This window comes from Monodon monoceros, unplaced genomic scaffold (assembly GCF_005190385.1).
Source record: "Monodon monoceros isolate NGI ecotype Baffin Bay Population unplaced genomic scaffold, NGI_Narwhal_1 Super_Scaffold_8, whole genome shotgun sequence".
In the NCBI taxonomy this organism is placed as follows: Eukaryota; Metazoa; Chordata; class Mammalia; order Artiodactyla; family Monodontidae; genus Monodon; species Monodon monoceros.
This window is the reverse complement of record NW_021703785.1, coordinates 42811244-42832903: the sequence shown is the minus strand read 5'-3', so window position 1 is coordinate 42832903 and position 21660 is coordinate 42811244. Positions and strand designations below refer to the sequence as shown.

Sequence of the window (21660 nt, the reverse complement as noted above, 5' to 3'; positions counted from 1 at the left end):
TAATGTCACTTTGGTAATGCTACAATGTAATATTTCTTTAGACTCTTGATTCCACTAAAGTGAAAGGCTCGCCTGAGTATGCCCCACTACAGTTGTGCTTTTTAATCTGTTTTGAAATTAGACACAACCACATGCTCCCTGGAACACAGATGAAGGGATTAAATAACCCCCTTTGTAACACTGTAGACACATTCAACGCTTCAAAAGCAAACAGCAGTCTTAAATTCTTGGAAATTCAAGCAGCAAAAAATCAGAGGTTGACAGGACCAACCACACAGGTATCAAGAAAAGGATGGGGCTACTTTAGAATAAATGGAAGTTCCAAGTTTATTTTTAGGTAAATCTTCAGGAGAGTATAGTATTACAATTAGTGGGGTACCTATGATACTTAAAAATATTATTAATCAAGTATTAGTATTTTTTATCTAGCATTTATAGAGTGGTTAAATATTTAAAGTGTCTTATTTTAATAAAATATGAGAAAGAAGCAAATGAAGACTCAAAACAGGTTCCTGAACTCTATTTTAGAATACCACGGGGACTTCCCAATTCTACAAAGGAAAGAGGTAGGGTGGATGATCTGTACTCATCTCGAAGAACCTAAAGTTTTACCACGTTTAGACTTTTATTCTATTCACTTGTTAGGTACATCAAAAACCTAAATTGCACCCTCTGACATCACCTAGAGGACACAGCCTGAATAAGACTGTCTAGCAACTCCTTCTACTTGAAATTAGAGTAAGAAAAGACATATTACCCATAGTATTTGAGAATAAATTTCAGCAAAATTAAATTAAAGGTGACCAAAATGGTTTTATATTCAAAGATCTCAGCTTCCTTCATAAAACAGTAATAAAAGAGTTAAGAGGGTATAGAGGGCATTTATTGAGCATACACCATATGCCAGATATTTGGCTAGGAGTCTCACTCATGTTACCATTTTAATCTTCATAACAGTCCAGCAGCTTAAGTGTTACTATCCATATATAACTACAGATAAACATGGATAAACAATTATTTTCTTTAAACAATTTGTTACGCTCAAGATGTCTAGGATATAATCAAACTTGAGAAGTCATTTGTCTAGCGTTCTGATACATTAGCAACATTAAACACAACTGTATTATTAAGGAACTTGCTAGCTACTTAAACACTAATAAAAGTGATGTTTAGTATCTGCCATTCCTACTGCCTACGGACTAACCAGAAAACATTATTCATCACGCAGTAAACTAGTAATTTGTTGCTAGTTTGCATTTTTATTCAGCTGAAAAGCTGTAACCAAGAATCTGCTGGAGCTTAGAAAGTAATAGTAATATCATTTTATACCATCTTCTACCTAAATATATGCCCAGAGGAAACAGTGCATTCTATGAATCAATATTATGAAAGAAATACAAAACTTAAAAATATTTGCTTGCCCAAATCAAACATCAGGTGAATTTCACAATTAATAGAATTTTATTAGTGAAAGAAAATATTAGAATATAGCTTCCTCTTACCTTATAAAATAATCATTTCGAATCAGCAAAAGATGCTGCAGAATTGAAATGAAATATCCCTCTGCTCTGGTTTCCTTAACTGTGTTCCACACCATGTTGTGAAGATCATTCGCTTCAGTAAACTGATTAAGGAATATGTGGATTTATTTATCCTCTATACCGAACAACTGCAATAATGTGACACGGAATCTGCTCTGTAAGGCTTCAAAAGATTACTGTGTATCTTAACCTAAAATAGGCATCATATATACTCAGCATATAATAAAACGCATGTAGTTAGGAATGAGAATAGAGGGAAAACTATGTGCAAATGACAACCTGACCTGACACTTCCTGGCTTCTCCTCCACAATCAACTCCAACCAGTATTCCTCTCTTGAGCCAAGATACTGCTGGCAGAAAGAGTAGTGGGCAGCTGGTTGTTAATGAAGTCTTTGGGTTCTGGGGGAGCCCTGACCAAGAGGGCTGGTGCCAGGCATTACCTACCATGGAGCAGTCCCAGTGGAAGACAGAAAGGTGGCAGATCTCTGGACAAGCGCAGACATCTGCAGATGCACAGAATTAACAAAGGCCCGTATGAGGATACACCCAAGGTACAGGGTAGGAACTAACCAGCAGGCTAAGGGCACCTATTCCTAATGATGAAGGCAAGTAGGGGGAGGGGAGGTGCCAAACAAAAAGAACAGATTGTACATGTATACATAAGAGGCTTGTCTAAAAAGCATCCATTTGTAGATTGTAACATCCATTTGCATATGCATGTATTCACAAAAACGCACATAAACTAATAAAATAAAAAAGGTTTATACAAACATCCTTCTGATTCAATAAAGGTTTGATTTTATATCGTTTATCTAGAAATGGCTTCAGAAGTTTAATATTTTATGGGGTGGGGGCTGTTTAAGGGTTAGCAGTAATTTTACATATTTGATTAGACTTCAGAACAAAAGGATATTCAAGTTCAGCTCTAACATCTTCGAGGCGATGGAAGAACTCAATCAAATCTTCTTCCTTATGCTCGTCAAAGACTTTAAGTTGGATATCCAGGCCATCATTCTTAATACGTTTTAAATTCTAGAGATATTAAATAGGAGTTATAAGGAACAGTTTTGTTTTTAACGATGTAAAAAATTAATGAAAAACATAAACAATAAACCAACCATTCAACTTGATTTACAGCATTCAAACACTTAAAGTGTTAAATAATACTCAAACCTTATCATCTATTTCAAAAATAGATTTTATACTCAAGCCTTTTTTCCCACAGATAAATTATTCTTGAAGGTAATTTATCTAAATTTCCCCCTACTCAAGTATTTCTCTAATTTAAATATTAATAAGGAGACTGCAGGGCACTTACTGGCAAAATCTCTTTCAATCCACAACGCATAAATTCATTTCTGATGTGAAGCCTGAAGTCCAAATCATCAGGAGATGTAACAAGGGCATTGATAAGCTGCATACATGCTACCTACAATAAATTACACAGCAAGACTTAGACTTGGATTCTGACATTAAAGGAGTAATAGAACTGAAACATCAAGGCTGTGTTCCAAGTATTATCAAATATCTTCCTTCACAGGTGAGTCTATTAAAACAATAATTTGTATGTAAAATATTTTAGTCAATTACAAATTAGACAAGAAATATAGTTTCAGGGGACTTTTTAATTCACTCCAACCAAAAGTTAAGTTCTTCTCCAAAAATATCATTCCATACACATAAGACATAAACTGAACACACACTAGTTGAAAAACTATAAATATCCTTAGATAGATCCTATCCTAAAATAGGATAATAAAACAATTTCCCATTCATCAAGAGAAACCCAAAGACTTTAAGTCAATGAGAGTTAGCAAAGGCCTGAAACTAGTTAATGGGGTTGTTATAACCAAAAATTATATTATGAACATTGCACAGCTAATTACTAGAAGTTAACTTATCAGGCAATGGTTCCTACAGTTTGACAAAAATTCAGCTTACTGTGTGTTACACTTATTAAGAAGACATAAAGAAATAACATAGCTAACTAAATGCTTTAGTATATAACTTAAATGATGAAAATTAAAAATCTCTGTATTTTCCCATTCATATTTAACATTCCAACTTTCAACCTGGATCTCCTTTTTTTTTTAATCCCTGGCTGAATTATATCTTTCATTATCCAAAATCTATATAATGGAAGCAAAAGAGGTTGCTTCTAGAGAAGCAAAGAATTCTTTGCTGTTGTTGATGATGTTATTTTTCTAAGTCCACATTCTACCAAAATCTAACAAGAAAGACCAGCTTACTGATCAATGTGTTTAACCTCATGCTGTTCCCTAAATTGTCCTTTCTCCATCCCTTAAGGCAAGGTTATATGAATTTAAAATGCCATTTTGGGATTAAGACACCAACAGGGGTCTCAGTTCCTGCTGGTTGAAATATATTATAATTGTTCTATTTGATATCTAAACACTAAAATCTGGCCAGCATGCCTCTACTGTCAAAACTTGAAAGAGAGGGAAAAGGAAAACATATTTAAAAGAAAAAAGGGAAAACTTAAAACGGCGTCTACCTTTCCAGTACACGTTCACTCAGCTGTAACCAGTTCATGTCAGAAAGTCAAGTTTAAAATGCTTTCTTTCCACTTCCTTGCCAGTCATTACCCAATACCCACAAATGTTTTTTTCAGCATTTTAAAAGATCTCAAACAGCATACAAATATTTAAATTAGCATACTAATTTAATTTCTCTATGTTCAGAGAAATTAAATTAGTATTAGTCACCAGGTTTCCAGGAAAAGATGCAAATTATAGACAACTCAAAGAAAGAAGCAAAAATAAACAACATAAAAATTAGCAGCAAATATCACCTAAATGGAAAGTTGATATGTGTAGAATAATATTAGCATGAAATTGAGAAGAAAGAAGGGAAAAGAATCATCCAAATTATTCCCAGGAAACGTTTTAAAAGGCAATTTTTCATAAAAAGAAAACTAGGAACTGACTTAAGCCGAAATAATGAATTTAATTCTTTAGGATCCCTTCCCAACTGTAACAGTAATTTGCCACTATCATGACCTACAACCACTCTTTGATTAATTTATGTCATGTAAACATATGTCTACATACAGTAAAATGTATTGATTTACATCCTTAGAGATAAAAAATTCTATAATCAAGATAAAGACCAAAGAGTTCCTTCTAGATTTCTAATATATATATTGAGACATTTAGACCTTTTTTATCACATGATTTCACACTGGTATAGCATAGCAGCATAAGTGGGAGCCAATCTGGCATCTATCCCATATAACTCAATTCCTAGAGACAGTAGAAAAGGCTCAGGAACTAAAAAGGTAAAATAGGACATGTTGCCTCCCCTAGTGAAGATAAGCAGGTTCAGTAACACAAATATACTATGTACTGTAAGAGATGTGTTCAGTATATGATGAGAATGTGGAGACAGTAAATAAAAACAAGGAAAGCTGAGGAACAGTACTGACTCTTAAGGATTAATAGGGAGACAGCCAGATGAAAAGGAGGACCAAGATGTTTAAAGCAGAGCAGTTTACATGTTCAAAGATCTGGGCTCTTTTGCTGAGTTACAAGGAATTCAGATTTCCTGAGCAGTTTGTAAGGCGGGAAGTGGGAGAACAGGGGAAGGACCCAATAAAGATGAAGCCAGACAGAGGAGGCACAGCTTCATGTGCCGAATCAGAACTTTCTGACTCAGCTGGAAATAGGGGAAATCATAAAGGATTTTATTCAGGAGCGGCGATAATAGAGGTAATAGATTCAAGTTAAGAAGCTATCATACAAGTAGCTTCGTTGAGCGATGAGGAGGTCTTGAACAACATTTGAAAAACATTTGATGGCTGGATGAACATGTGGTTGAGGCAAAAGAAAAGAATTTACAAGTCCTCCCACCTTTGTTGTTCAACTAGATAGGAGGTGGGACCATTAACAGAGACATAAAATGCAAGGAAAGAAACAAATTTCACAGGAGAATAGGATAAATCCTGCTTCTAAAATTCTGAGATTGAAATGTACATTAGGAATCATACATTCATTTAAGAAATTAGTGAATGCTGGAATATTAACAGAAGCTCAAGGAAATAATAAAATTGTGATATTCATCATAAAGAATTAATCACCATGTTCTGTTTGATGTTCCCAAAATGTAGCATATATGATCTCCATTAATTTGCACTAATTATGCCATACTAACAGTTTCAACAGCAGGCAAAAGCCACCTTCCTCTGGAACTGACGAGGGTAAGAAAACAAGAGTTTCTGCCCTCCTGGGAGCATCCTAACTTATCTGAAGGTTCTATCTTTGGGCACAAGATCTTCTCTGTTTACTAGCTCATGCATTTCATTCCTTCCAAGCCTGTTAATGATGTCTACTAAGCACTTCTTGGTGCTAGAGATGCAGTTATGAAATGAAAAAGACAGAAATCACTACTATAGAAAGAGAGGAGGCAAGATTGAATCCACAGTTTGAATTGCCTGGGCAATTCAAAGGCTGACATTTATTAAGCTAGAAAAAAAATCAGCATAAACAGAGGAAACAGGCTTGGGAAGAAAGATCAGGACTTAAGTTTTGGAGATGTTAAGTTGGAAATATTGTCTATTATTGATCCTCATCGAAAAAACTAGAAAAGTAAATTGGATATAGGAGACTCCAGTTGGCGAAAGAGATTACCATAGCATTTGTATGTAAAAACCAAGATCTTAGATGGAATCACCGAGAGAGTTGTAAAGAGAGAGAGAAGAGGAGGTACAAGAACTGGTTGGGACATTTCAATTGTAGGTTTTGATTTGAAGGTTGAGGAAATGAGTTAAGGAAAAGTAAAAAGCTATCAATGTGGTAGAAGATAAATGAAGAGATTGTGGTGTCCTGGAAGAATGGGAGAAAAGTGTGTCAACAGGGAGAGTGATCAACTGTGTCAAATGCTCTAATAGGTCAAATAAGATAATTACCACTGCATCTGGCAAATTGGTGACTTGACGAGAAGTTTCTACAAAGGGACAGAACTGCTGCTGCACGTGGAAAACATTTTCCTTCTCACATGTACCATATGCAACCAGTAAATGAAAGCATACAATTAAAACTGGCTCTAAAATATTCTCCTTGCTCCAAATGTACCTTTATACTTTAGAAATACTGCTCATTAACCTTTGGTTTAAACAAGGCTTATAAGTAAGACACATCTTTAGGTGTTAGATATGTACTCAGTTCTAATGATATGGAAAGTAAATGCTGTAACCTCATTTGTTACTCTTGCCCCAATTATCAAAAAGGAGCCTTACATGAGAAAAGGTATTTTTAACATAACTTCTAGCTATAAAGATGTGTCTGCACACACAGGCACGCACATATCCAGCTAGAATTCGGGACAGTTGAGGATTTCCTCAAGAACAGCAACAGACTGAAAATGTCCTACAAAAGCTGAGACCAGCAAACCCCACATAGCCAAGGATTAGGAAAATAAGCAGCCAAAACAGTAATTACAAATAGTGGGACAAATGTCAGCAATGTTGTAAACTAGAGGGGTAAAGACATATAACAGGGGACAAAGTAGATAAACTGTAAGCAAAAATCTCAAAGATATTCAATATGAGGGATAGAGCTTGTCAAAGGCAATCTTAAGAACAAGGCAAATGATCAAAGGAAAATCATTAGAAGTAGAAAGGGGTTAAACAGCAAGACAAAGACACATGCTGGAATTTTCATCACTTAATCAGCAAAGCAGCTTTCTGCCCTTGAAAATGAAGTGAGAAGGTTTCTTCACATGTGAATATGCATCACCTAAAGTTCCTCCAGTACACAATTTAATTTACTGCTGTCTATCACTATGTGCAACACAAACAGGAGAAAAAATAAACACTTTATGCATCTTTAACCTTTGGTTTCCAACCCTTTTCAGACAAACAAGTTTAAGTACAAAATGCCAGGTATACTAACAGCAGTGACGCTTGAGCCTCGAACACAGGCCTGTCCAGGTTTTTCAAAGGCCACCAGCACAGGTGCTTTCTCCACGATTATGTGGAAGGAATTGAAAAGGTATCCAACAAACAGCAAAAGCAAACATTCTTTAGAAAGTTCACACTTGGTCAACATATTCATCCTGAATATAACATGTTTTCACATGTAAAATGATGGCTATACTACACTGAAAACATATCAGCTTCGGAAGCTAAATTCAGACTGGAAACAAGCACCAGTAAAGTACTTAAATAAAAATCCTATCAGAACCTGTGAATACTTACTATCTGGGCCTGGAAGACACAGGTCAGACCGCTATTCATCTTCTCTACCCCATAGCAGAAATCATGTCTCTCTCTGCACAATCAAATTCTACATTATCAAGTTAAAATGAGTAAATGATGCTTATAGAGAAATATCTTGCCTCCAGTGCAACTAAAGAAACTCCAAAGAATTTTAAAATCTCATGCATTAATTCAGAATATAAACTAAAATAGACTACTACATTATGTAGACAAACACAGAAAGAGTGAAGTATATCAGCATATGTAAAGTCCTATAATTTTACTTATATTTCCAATTAAATATTCGGTAAATGAACACAGTAAGAGGACAAGTCAGAGCTTGAGGTAACTGCATATATCTCATACAGATGCAGAGAAATAAACTGAAGGATTCAAGAGGCCCTAATTTATATGAACAGGAACAGCTGGATTCAAGAAAGAGCTTGGATTTTTAAAGGTTCATTCAGACACTCCCCCGAGACATCATGAATTTCTCCTGTGTTCTCCCATTTTGTTGAAACTCCTAGTATCGCAATTTTCATATGAAACATTAGCCAGCTATAAATTCCTGAGTATAAGCTTCTTAAGGACTTAAGCAGTGTATTTCATTCATCTTTATAGTTCTAATATCTAGCAGAACCCTGAACGGCAATCTCTGAATAATTAACTAATTGACTGGTTAATTATGAAATTTTGCAGTTACCTTGAGTCATGAATTAAGTGTATCTTTTTGGTGGTCTATTGTAGCATAAGTGAAAAAATGTATTACACAGACTCAGAAAATTGGCAGTATACTCTAGGACAAAAATGTTTTTTTTAGTTTAGTAGGTGTGTGCTCCACATGACAATATGAGTTCACGTTAGTGTATTATTTTGCTGTTTCTTTAATGTTTATTAGCTTAATGGCATATTATTTACTAGTCCATTTTAATATGTTTAACAGTTTGATTCATATAGATACAGTAACCAAACTGCTGCAAACCTCAATAAAAGTAGTAGTAAAAAAAGAGAGGAATTAAAATAAATTGATCTCTGCATCCTTCTGGAATGCCCCAACAGTGATCCTAAAGATAAACGTTCTACCACACTCTGTATCCTTCATTAAATGTGCGAACGACTTACTTGATATTAAAAATAACTCTAGTTAACATTGACTTTTTTGAGGGGGTAGGAGATACTTGAAACAAAAAGAAACAGTAAATCAAGATATGACTATTCATTATAGGAAGACCTTCGCTTGGTCTCGTGCAAAATTAAACTTGGGTACATTTTGAGCATTTAAGGGGTAAGGGAAACAAAACAAACAGAAGCTAATAACCTTGGCTAAATTCAAAAAGGCATTGTAACTGATCTGTTTCAATGTCATATTTGTCGATTATTGCCAAGTAACATATTTCAAAGTACAGAGTACTTTGTACTACTACTCTGTAGTATCATATGAACCGAAAATAGTGAAGGTTTTGTTCCATTCACTCAACATCAAGGTACAACAAACGCACACCTCTGTGTATACAGGAACAACACCAGGAGCATCAGGCTGAAGGAAAAGAAGCCAAAAAGGTGGCAGAAGGAGGTGCAACGGTCTGCTCTCTGCTGCCAGGCAATTCTCTCTGTGTCTCTGCATGTATTGCAAGTAGAGGTACAGATGGCTTTTCTTCTGCAAGACCTTGTCAAGGATGTCTGTACAGCAAACCATCTTGGAAGACAGAGACAGCATCTCCCCTCCAGAGCAAAAGGGCAGGCAGACCCACAGCCCATTCTGAAAGATCTGTGTTCTCCAAGCTCCTGTAACACGACCTGCCATTGCAGCCATGTCTTCAGACAGTCCCTCCAAAATAAAGACTGGACTCAATTATTTCCTGAACTGAGAATCCAAAAATTTATCAGCTGGCTGGGAGGCCTTGTTGAAAGCACTGTCACCTGGTAGCCCCAACTGATAGAGATCCCAATTGGGGGTTCCCAACAACTATAAACAACATGTTCCTTCCAGGAACACCATGTGCACCTTCAAAACTATGTATCTTGTGGGGAAGCCAGGCATTAACATGCCTCTCTCTCCAAAAACACCATGACTTACACCTCAGAGGTGCTCATAAGAGATGCTCAGGTGTGTGAGGAAACAGTATCAGCACACGTACAGCCTCAGACAACTGTGGCCATCTCTCCACACCCAGGCGAACTTTGGTTACTCTGGGGAGTTTCCTGGAGAGAACACTGATCACTACATACGTGCACCTGCAGACAGTTATCCCTACGATGAGTCACTGAATTAGAACAGATGATACGAAATGTGTCCCTGGTTTTAGCTGAAGTAATCAGTGACACTGCATCAGCCCTGCAAGGCACTCAGGTCAGCTTTCACTCACTGGCAGGGCTGTTACAGATGAAGGAGTTGCGCCAGATGTCCTCCTTGCTGAACAAAGGGAAGTCTGTGCAATCATTAATACCTCAGGCCGAGTGAAAGAGCAACAGAAGAAGATAAGAAAGCCTCCTGGTGTCCTAAGATAGACCCTGACAGTTTACAGGATTTGTTCAGCTGATGGGATCTGGGACCTGGAAGGCATGCCTGAAGTCAGTACTGCAGGGCAGCCTCAACCTGCTGCTTGAAGCACTGCTGACCAGCAGGCTTAATTAAATACTCTGGGAGACAAATGGAATGGAGCTCATCACAGCCTGTATCAGTCAGAGTAACTGCTGCCCATGATAGCAGACTTGGATTCTCTAAGCTCAGGGTGTCGTCCCTATAACACAACCCACTGAAACTGGAAACTGGGGTTGACAAAGCTGATACTTGAGCTACTGCTATGGCTGTAGGTAACTGAAGTCCTTTGTTTTTGACCTAGGAGTTCGTGTCTTTTGACAGCAGCACCCATACAAGTGTGGCAGACTAACACGGTAGTTTACAAGTGGCATAAAACCACAGATCCTTTGTGTTCTTGACACTCCAAGAGTCCAGGAAGACACCATAGGAAGGGAAGGTACAGCGTGCCGTCACTGAGGACACAGATGCAGAGGAAAAGTCAAATAGCCAACCCCAAAAACTCCAGGATTCCCACACTTTGATTCCTTTCCTGACAAAAATCTACCACAATCCCACCAGCCCTGTGCCCAACAACATGGGTTTGAACAAACTCTTTAGGATCTAGATAATGCTTCTGACACCCTAGCAAAGTATGGCTCTAACAAGAGAAGAAAGAAGACACACATAGAAAGAAAATATAATAATAAGAGGATAGAAATGAAAATAACAATGAAAATCAAAGTGTGACAGATACTAGAGATTGGTGCACTCACATTATTCCAACCCTCTTCTAAGGAAGACCCAAGCAACACAAGGAGCTAATCAAACACATGAAGACTGGACCCTATCAGAATCAGAGGTAGTCACGTTATCTTCATCATTATTATTAGCAGACTTAAGTAAATGTAACAATCCTCCCTTAAAAAGTACTTTGGAATAAATATACTTTGCACTAAGAGAACAATGAGGAATTTTTTAATTTTACTATCTCCCATTTTCTCCAATTTAAAAGCAAACAATTTGTTTCTATTTTATTCAGAGACAAACAAGTTTTATTTTTAATTTCATTTGTTAATATCACCCCTGACTAGTACATTTTAATAAATGCAACTTAAAGAGCTAATGGAATAAAATGGGTACTTAGAGCAATAGCTTTACGGGAAAATTGATAATCAGCTAGTTCTAAAACATTTTTTTTATTTTTGTTAACTTTAGAAACACCCAGAGAGAAAAGTATTTAGATATTACTAAAGTACTGTTTGATCATTTTAAAGGAAATAGAATTAGCAACCCCAGAAAAGAGAATCTACTTACTTTTTTCCCCCTAAGTTAGCTATCAGGAAAACAATAACTTTACTCTTAACTTAAGCTTGCTACCTGCTAGCTATTTCATACATTTGACTTAACAGGAAGAAGAAACATCCATTAGAGTATAAACACACAACAAAATGGTTCAGTAGGGAATATTAGAATTGAGAACAATTCTTTGAATTGTTCAATTGAGAACAATTCACAAGAAATGAATTTAAATGATGCTAAAATGACCTTTCACTTCTCACTGAAAATTAAACTTTAAAAACTCTATCAAGAAATTATAGTGTTTATAGGACATCAAAAAATAATGACACTAAGTGTAACAGAAAATATACTTAATTACAACTTAAGCAATTAGTTTCATAAAAGCTAATATAATCAGCCACCTGTATCCTGATAAAAATTCCTCAAGCAATTTCCACAGCTGTCCAGAAAGAGGCTGCTGCTAGCCCCTCCTCTCCACCCTTAATGCCTTAACACTAAATATGGCAAATAAGCCGTCATTAAGAAAGAAATGTCCCCACAAATATTCACAGTAGCATTGTTCATAATAACCAAAAAGTTTAAAACAGTCCACATGCCCACCACCTGACAACAGATAAACGAAATGCCGGATACCATACAGCAGCATCATATACGGCATCAACAACAACCACAACAAAATGAGGCTCTGATACATCCTACAGCATGGATGAACCTTGAAAATACTATGCTAAGTGAAAGAAGGAAGAAAAGACCACATACTCTGTGATTTCACTGATACCAAACATCTGGAATACGAAACTCTATAGAGGGAGAAAGTAGAGTATTGGCTGCCCACTGCTAGAGATAATGAGGGCACCGAGGGGTGACGGCCAGGGCATGAGGGCTTTCTTTTGGGGATGATGAAAATGTACTAAAATTGACTGTGGTGAAAATTGCACCGTTCTGAATATACATAAAAAAACATGGAATTGTACACTTTAAATGAATAAATTTTATCTCAATAAAACTGTTAAAAAAATCATTTCAAAATTATATCAATTCTCTAGACGAATATATTTTCATTTCTTCAAGTCTTACTGTCTTCTATGGAATAGTAACCTTAATTTATAGTTTTTAATTAATAGTTCTTTTTATCATATTTTATCGTAACTATAAAGTTATTTTTCCATAACTTAGCACCTTCAGTAAAATCAGAGTAACTACCCATAATAGAAATGAATAAATTTACCCAAGAATTTTTTTGACTCATGCAGTTTGCCTTCAAGTTCACACAGTAATCAGGATTTTAAAAGACCAAATAGATTTAGTTTAATGTCTGGTAGCCAAAACAAATTTAATATGCCAAATAACCAAGAATTTTAAGGTTGCAATAGTCAAACTTTCCAATTAATGAGTCAATCATGTCATTTACCTAGGCAAAACTTGACTTTGTTCTTAAAGAGCCCTTCTTTATCCTTTCCCTCACAGCTTTCAAACATCAAATGATGTAATAATGTTGTAAAAAAAGTTGGGGGCTTCCCTGGTGGCGCAGTGGTTGAGAGTTCGCCTGCCGATGCAGGGGACACGGGTTCGTGCCCCGGTCCGGGAGGATCCCACATGCCGCGGAGCGGCTGGGCCCGTAAGCCATGGCCGCTGGGCCTGCGCGTCCAGAGCCTGTGCTCCACAACGGGAGAGGCCACAACAGTGAGAGGCCCGCAAAAAAAAAAAAAAAAAGTTGGAAGCCCAATTTTATCAAGATTTTTTAAAACTTTTATTTTGAAATAATTATAGATTCATTGGAAGTTGAAAAAAAAAAAATATGTACAGGTTGGTCCTGAGTACTCTTCACACAATTCCTCCCATTGGTAACATCCTGCATCATTATAGTACAATACCAAAACCAAGAAGTTGAAATTGGTACAATCCACAGAGCTTTTTCAGATTTTACCAGCTTTACACTCATCTGTGTATGCGTGTACAGTTCTATGCAATTTCATCACATGTATAGATTTGTGTAACCGTCACCGCAATCAAGATACAGAACTGCTTTAATTGCACGACACTCCTTCCTGCTATTTATTTACAGCCACACCCAACACTTTCCCGGACCCGAATCCAAATCTTTGGCAACCAGTAAAGCAGTAAACTGTTCTTAGAGAACTGTTCTCTATAATCTGGTTATTTCAAGAATGTTATATAGGGCTTCCGTGGTGGCGCAGTGGTTGAGAGTCCGCCTGCCGATGCAGGGGACGCGGGTTCGTGCCCCGGTCCAGGAGGATCCCACATGCCGCGGACCGGCTGCGCCCGTGAGCCATGGCCACTGAGCCTGCGCGACCGGAGCCTGTGCTCCGCAGCGGGAGAGGCCACAACAGCGAGAGGCCCACGTACGGCAAAAAAAAAAAAAAAAGAAAAAGAAAAAAGAATGTTATATAAATGAAACCACACTGGGCAACCTTTTAGGACTGGCATTTTTCAACAGTGTGTAACCTTTTAGGACTGGCATTTTTCGATCTGCATAATTCTCTGAAGATTCACGCAAGTTGCGTTAAGTCAGTAGCTCATTCCTCTTTGATGTGGAATAGTATTATATGTACGGTGTACCACAGTGTAACCATTCACCTGCTGAGGGACACGGGGTTGTTCCCAGTCTGGGGCTATGACAAATAAACCTGCTATAAAAATTTGTGCATGCATTTTTGTGTGAACATAAGTTTTCATTAGCAAGTTTTCATTAAATGCTGGGTTGTATAGTAAAGTATCAATTTTAATATCAACACTGGTAATGTTTCTTTAAAAAATGAAGATCACATTTAATCTCCACTGACTTTATTTTTTTAATTTACCAAAATTACTTTTTAAAGCTAGCATTTACTGAACGCTTCTGCTAATGAACCAAGCAGCGTACTAAGCATTTAAACCTATATCCTATGTAATCCTTGCATCAACAATGAGCTAGGTACTGAGATTACTGCCATCTTGCAACTGAGAAAGCTGAAGTATAGAATGATTTGGGAACTGATCCAGAGTCACTAAAGCTACGATGTGAAGAGCTGGGACTCAAATTCAAGCCTGCCTGACTCAGAACTCTACTGTTTTCATCATTCCTGTAACATGTGTGTCATTAAATACAAAAAGTATGCATTAGGACCAAAAGGTCTTTACTTAGGGAATAAACTTTGTATGGGACTATTACATTTCATAGTGAGGTTTTTAAACTAGACATAATTTCTAATAAGTTGCACAAATTACCAAAATTAATATAATAACCTACTGGTATTTGCACAAACACTGTGCAAGTAAAAGTTACATGAGTACTAGAGGAAAACCCAGATAAAGTAATTGTTCAGCTTTTCTCTACACAGTTTCTTTTAGGCTCACTCTTCATTAGTCCTGTGGTGAACAGGAAATCTGGGGCCAATGAGAAATGAGAAGGAAAGGGAAATGAGGGTAATGGTAAATGGATTAACAGACCCCAGCCCACCGAGGAACTGAAGGAGCAGGGTTGAGGTCAGCGGTGGACACAAAGCCCAGGCCCCCACTCCCAGATGTGGAAGGAGGAGCTCTTTTCCAGAAGCTCCAGGAACTGGACCCACGCAATAGTGACCATACACGTACTCAGATCTTCAAGTCTGCATACTGTCCCGAGAAACCAGTCACACAGGGTTCCTCACCACCATTCACAAACACTGTCACCAGAAGCAGATTCACAAAATACCGTCTTCAGAAATGTCATAATAAATTATTAATATGACAGTCACTAACATTTTCTGATTTTTCCTCAAATACCATGTTTATTTTTTATTAACTTAACACTAAGATCTGGTTTTTCCATTCCTACCACAATGAGAAACAATTAAATGGCTAAGGTACACAGAGCTTTCAAGTAAAAATTAAAACTATAATATTTTACTATTAAGTGTGAAACAGATTTACTTCATAGCTATTAGCACCTTGCTTTCCAAATTTTATTGCACATTAGAATCACCTGAGGATCTTTCAAAGATCCCAATAGCCAGGTCCCAACCACACCAATTAATTTTTTTTTTAATTTGAAGGTAGGAATCAGTCATCGATAATTCCTTAAAAATACTTAGGTTTGATTAGCAATGATTGTAACAATAGTTCCAGCAATAAAATTCTTGTGTCTTTAAAAAAAGGGAGAAATTAAATGAATATTAGACATGCAGCTTGGGTACTATAGTGTTTCAAGTCTAAATGTGACTTTTTGGGAGTGCTTAAAAATCTTTGAAAGGAAAAAAAAATCTTTGAAAGGATTTTTCTAAGTGTATCTTGGTCTTTTTACTCATGGACACTCTCAACTTTTCAGATATAAAACTAATACAACGAAAAGCCACAATTCACTCAATTGCCTAGACTTCTTAAAAAATTATAAAAATCAACAATTGAGATAACAATTCATGGACTATGATTATATATTTCACAGAGAAATCTAGTAAGTCAACTTCTAGGAACCTAAGGAAATAATTATAGGTGTACATAAATTTGTATCTATAAGATAAATTATGATATGTTAGAATTCTGTATTTATTTAAAATGCTATAAAATATTAAATGGCATGTGGGGTTTCATACTACAGTGTTAAATATAAGTCAATCAGGAAACAGTTACAAAAAACAGTATGAATGATAAACATGAAACCTACTTGCAATTGAACTGAATTGTGCCGAAGACCTTCCACAATAGAAGAAAATCTGTCAATTTTTCTTTCTTCTCCAGATGATGTTAAAGCTTCTAAAACTTCTTCAAGGCTATTGGAAAATTTGAAATTATAAAGTAAATTACAAACAGCAAATAACCCAAATAACCCAATACAATAGCTTAATCTACTAAACTCCAGAGTGACTACTCCTAGGCAACCAATAACATTTTAAAAGTAGCTTACTGATCATATAGCACATATCAAGCATGAACTATGTTACATGTTTTAATTCATTTATTCCTCATAATAACCCTATGATCATGTTTATTTACCAAGCATTTATACAGTACTTACTACACATCAGGCACTATTTAAACCAGTTTACAAATATTAACCATTTTTAATGTATATAATTCTACGAACTCTATAATATGGGATAATTATTTTTATGCCATATTATAGGTTAGGAAACTGAGGAAGAAAAAGGTTAAGCCATTTGTCTAGGGTCTCAGGTCTACTAAATGATAAACCTGTGTAGTGAGCACTATATAAATTCTCTTAACCACTACAACCCTACTCTGTCTTGAGTATAAATAAATGAAGCTCTGGTGCCCAAAAACATATAGTACTAAGGAATTACAGTCAAATATAAAGAATAATGGTTATGCAAGAAGTATACTTGCTACTTCTTTAAAGAATGCTTATGCTAACAGTACCCAGCATACTGTAAAAGCTCACACAGTTTGTGGACGTAGACACTTTAGTCCTAAGAGTTATTTACTCATTTTGATGACCTATCCTGAAGTCAAGAAATAATAAAAATAATATGGAAGTGGAGGAGGAGGAGTAGAAGAGGGAGGAGGAAAAAGAGGAAGAGGATTAAGAAAGAGAAGGTAAAGGAGAAGGACAAGAAGAAAGGAAAGGAGGGAGGAAGGGATAGGGAAGGAAAAGGGAAGAAGAGAAAAGAGATAGAAGAAACAAGAAGTAAGGGAGAGAGGGGGGAAGAGGAAGGAGGGAAGCCAAGGGAGGAGGATGGAGGAGGAGCAGAAAGGAGTTGGGGGAGAACAGGAAGTATCTTATGTGTCAACATTAAACTCACACTTAGGTTTCTGCACCAAAATTAACATGGCCTTTTTAAAATGGGAAAGTGCAGAAGCTGTAGGCCTGGCTTTGCAGCTGGGACTGCAGCAGGCATGGCCTCATCCAGGGATACACACTATAGCTACATACGGGGGCAGACGGCCAGGGCTGAGTGGTGCCTGTTGACTCTCCAACTAAGTCCAAACTGAGCGGCGCAACAGTCATCGGCCCCACAGGACCTCTACATGGACAATTTTTAAATGTGTGCAGGAGGTTTCACTTACAGGGCTCTGCCTACCCTTATAGGAGGGAGGGTCATTTCTGTTTGTTCTTTTGGTTGTTCAGTTTGTATATCTTTATCATTTATAAAAAGTATTTTAAATAAATTTTAAATGCTTTCTTGTAATAAGAACACTAATCTTCCTTAAAAAGAAAAACAGGTTTATTTTTATTTATCTTTTAATATGTATGTAATGGTCTTTTAGTTACAGCTCTAGCAATTGTGGATAATGTCTTTAAAGTTAAAACTTTAGTATGTGCTTTACTGTCAAGGACCTTGCACCCTCAACCATTACATTATCAATTACACACTTATTATTGAATTAATTCTATCCAAAAAGTAAATAAATAAATAAGAAACAGAACCAATTTGTATATTTTTCAAAGTCTCCATTTAGAATGTTTATTTAGGTTTTGAGTTCAGAACAGTTTAAATATAATGAAGAAATCCATTTTTCATAGAAACATGTTAGCCCATAACTACTATATTGATTAAGAGAGAAAAATTACTACTCAAACATTTCTGTTCAGCCAATATAAATCTAAATCACCTGCTTAAGTATAGTTCATTTTTTAAAGTAAATTCTAGACTAAAATAGAATAATGAAAACATTATATGACTCAAACTGTATTAAATTATTATGTAATGAGAGAAATAAGTTGAGAAGACTTACATGCTTTCCTCCCCTACAATGCACACTGCAGAAAGGAGTTTAACCACATCCGTCATCATACTGGGCTTCTCAGGATCAATGGCTCTGGCTAACAAAGAAAGACTCCTCTCTTCACTCATAATTCTTTCCAAGCCATACTACAACATTTTGGAAATAAGAGGTTAAATTTTAGTGGTTAGTTGAAAAAATAATGCCCTGAAGGAAATGTAGTTATTTTTTAAATGTTTATAAGATAATATACGTGTACATGTAGTAAAGCCAGAAAATATAAAGAATGCATAACATCCTAAAAAAATTCATAGAAGTATTCCCTTTACATTAAGAACTATGAGAATCAAATATAGATAACCCCTCAAAGGTAATTTTATAGCAATATGACTGATAATTACTAAGATAGATAAGTGGCCAACTAGAGAAAGAGAGAAGCAGTGAGGAATACTGAGATTCCCAACAGGAACATACAAAATGAACAGACTGATACTGAACCAGACACTGAGGCCGTGAGGAGCTCTACTGGGAAGGAAGGTTGGTAAGAGGTACCACAAATAAATGCACAGATCACTGTCCCAGAGAAATATAATGTGAACCACATGTGCAATGTAAAATTTCAAACAAAAAGTAAAACTGACTTTAATAGAATTATTCCGATATACCCAAAATATTATCATTTTAACATATAATCAACATAGAACATTTATTGATGAGATATTTTTACTTTTTTTTTCTTCCTAAGTATTCAAAATCTAGTGTGTATTGTACACTTACAGCACATCTCAGTTCAGACTAGCCACATTTCAAGGGCTCAGTAGCCACATGTGGCAACCACATTACACAGTGCGGGCCTAGATAGTAACACTTAGTTCATAAACAGGCAAAAGCTGAAGGGTGATTCGGGCTGATACCATGTAGAAACTGCCATAAGAACATGTGTATTTTGATCTGAACGATATTTTGTTATCAGAAAGACAATGCAGTTGTAAACACATTATATAAATGGAATTATTTTGAATGAGGCCAAAGTTTGCTACTGCCAGGATGTCACATTCAATTGGAAGATAGGAGTTATGTTAATGACTTAGTGTTTTGATTTAAGGGTGTATACACCTCTTAGGGTCTACTTACAATCTATGGAAGATAAGTATCAAATAACAGAGGATGAATAGAAGCAATAAAACAGTACTATTTATCTACCATACATCCCAGAGGATCCTTTTAAAGAGTGAGAATTTAGTTGATTAGAATTACTACTAAGCACTAAAAAGGAACTTAATCTCAATTACAGACCTACGAACTCAAAATTAGCACTAGGTATTGGTATCAAAATAAAATCTATAACAAGCTTAAATCCAAATGCTTTGAACGTTATGAATGTTATGAAAACTTATTTATAAGTTTCCTGTCTTGTATATCGCATTTACGTAAAGAAGCTTCACACTGTGGTGAAATATTGCACTTGCTTTAAACCACTATCTAAAGAACACAGGTACAAAGAAGGAAATACAAACAGAAGGGTCAAGGGCCCCAGGGTATGATTTTTGAAGGGACTTCTCTGTCCTGTTGGTGACAGGGAAAAGTTTACAAGGAAACAGCTAAACCAACCAGGAAATGCTCACTTTTGTGGTACTCTGGGCTGTTTCATAACTGGAAACAAAGAAAAGCAGGCATGGGGCCAGAGACTACAATATGCCTCGACAATCATTCCAGGGAATTGTCAGAGTTTTGTAGTGTACCACTTAGACCCAATTCAAAAAGTCAATCAGCCAATGATTACCAAGTACCAAAGGGCTAGCTCTGTCCTAATAAACCTGAGACTGAGCAAAGCTTGCCTTCAGCACTTCCTCCTTCACTTCCCCCACTCTGGGCTGGCCTGAGCCAGCACCTGCCCTTCTGGAATCAGAATCCTGTGGCTCCTCCAGCCATTCAAAGCAACTCATACTGATTTCCTCTAAGGGATACCACCTACCTTCTCTGTCAGGCCCTCTGACCCTAAACCATGTGTCAAGAATGGAACAGGAGCATTCTCTGATCTCCTAGTTTCGACCAGTGTCCTGTGAACTCAAAGCTGCATCACTGGCAATATTCTCTGACTTCGCTAATGGAAAATTGTACGGTGCTCATTTTGAGACTGGAATGAGGCCAGGTTACCACTACTGTATCTAGAATTAAAGACTGAACTGCTGCCTACTTGTATAAGATTACTCATTCAATTATTTAAAAAAACAAAGCAAAACTAAACCCGTTGACTCTGTGAGAGAAATAGTTAACTTACCAGTACTGGCACTTAAAGTGCATTAAATGAAGGCTATTACAAGGTTAGAGAGATAGTGACCAATTTTGGAAGGTCTGTCTCTCCACTGAATGTCAAGGATCCACTCCAGAGTTTAGGAAAACTCAAATGTTCTAAACTGAGGACCAGTGATAGGTTCCCTTTGCATTTTACTTGAGGCCTATTATTACCTCATAGAACTACAGGCCACTGAAGGTGTGTTAGGCAGGGGAAGGTGAATACCCTAAATCCCTGTGTCAGATGCCCTACATGAACATTGGTGCTGAATGACTACCCATGTTGAGTTAATACCAGCAGCAGAGATAACGTAGGGAGGGGGCTGGCTTCAGGAAAAAGGCACCCTCGCTGAGGGTACAAACCTTAACACAAAAAGTTAACTGACCAAAAAGAAACCCCTGTTTTGACTACCTCTTAATTTAAAGGTATTTAACTTTTCATCTTAACTTTTATTTTCTTCCTAATAAATATTCAAAATCTTCTTCTATTTAAACACTACTATAAAGTTCAATTTAGTATTATAAGAAAATTCAATTTCATACAATGATATCAGATTCACTCATAATATCAATTATATGATTAATTACTAGTACCAAATAAGGTACTAGTACATACATTTTTTTCTCTTAAAGCCTATATTTTTCATCATTCAATGAACTTTTATAAAGATTGCACAGTAAGGTAGAGGAAAAACCATCAACCAATCCTGGAAAAAATATATTTACCAAAAAATTTCACATATAATTATGTTTAGAATTCAGACATTATAATTCCAAGTATCAGTAACTTTTTATTCATAGCAGCATGACAGTAATAAATGCAAATGGAATATATTCCAGCTCCACATAAACTATAAACAAAATAATCCATTATTTAACAATAAATCACATTATATTAATTAGAATATAAATACATAAAGTTTACTCCCTTTCCAATTCAGTCTTAAACCAAGTAGGAATATTATCTTCTATATACCACTTCACTTTAACCATGACATTCTTAAAATCAAATTATGATCCAAATGCCCCGTGCCCCTTTGTTTTGGAAAAATGTTCCTGGGTTTTCGCTGCTCTTAGCCTTCCCATCACCAGTGAAATTTCCAGTTGCTATATTCTTATTTTAGAAGC

The 21660-nt window shown here is 36.3% G+C and overlaps 1 protein-coding gene across 5 annotated transcripts in view; it reads right to left on the bottom strand.

Annotated features, from left to right (window-relative positions):
* DIAPH3 (diaphanous related formin 3) overlaps nucleotides 1–21660 on the bottom strand; it is a 548620-nt gene that overhangs the window by 364997 nt on the left and 161963 nt on the right. For 4 of the 5 annotated variants that reach the window (XM_029210108.1, XM_029210109.1, XM_029210110.1 and 1 more), the window contains 5 exons: nucleotides 18250–18386; nucleotides 16220–16325; nucleotides 2862–2972; nucleotides 2457–2575; nucleotides 1503–1619 (listed from right to left, as the gene is read on the bottom strand). In XM_029210108.1, coding sequence (XP_029065941.1) covers nucleotides 1503–1619; nucleotides 2457–2575; nucleotides 2862–2972; nucleotides 16220–16325; nucleotides 18250–18386 — 590 coding nt within the window. Of the gene's footprint in view, nucleotides 1–1502; nucleotides 1620–2456; nucleotides 2576–2861; nucleotides 2973–16219; nucleotides 16326–18249; nucleotides 18387–20518; nucleotides 20678–21660 lie in introns of those variants that run through there. The other variant, XM_029210112.1, reaches the window with a different exon arrangement.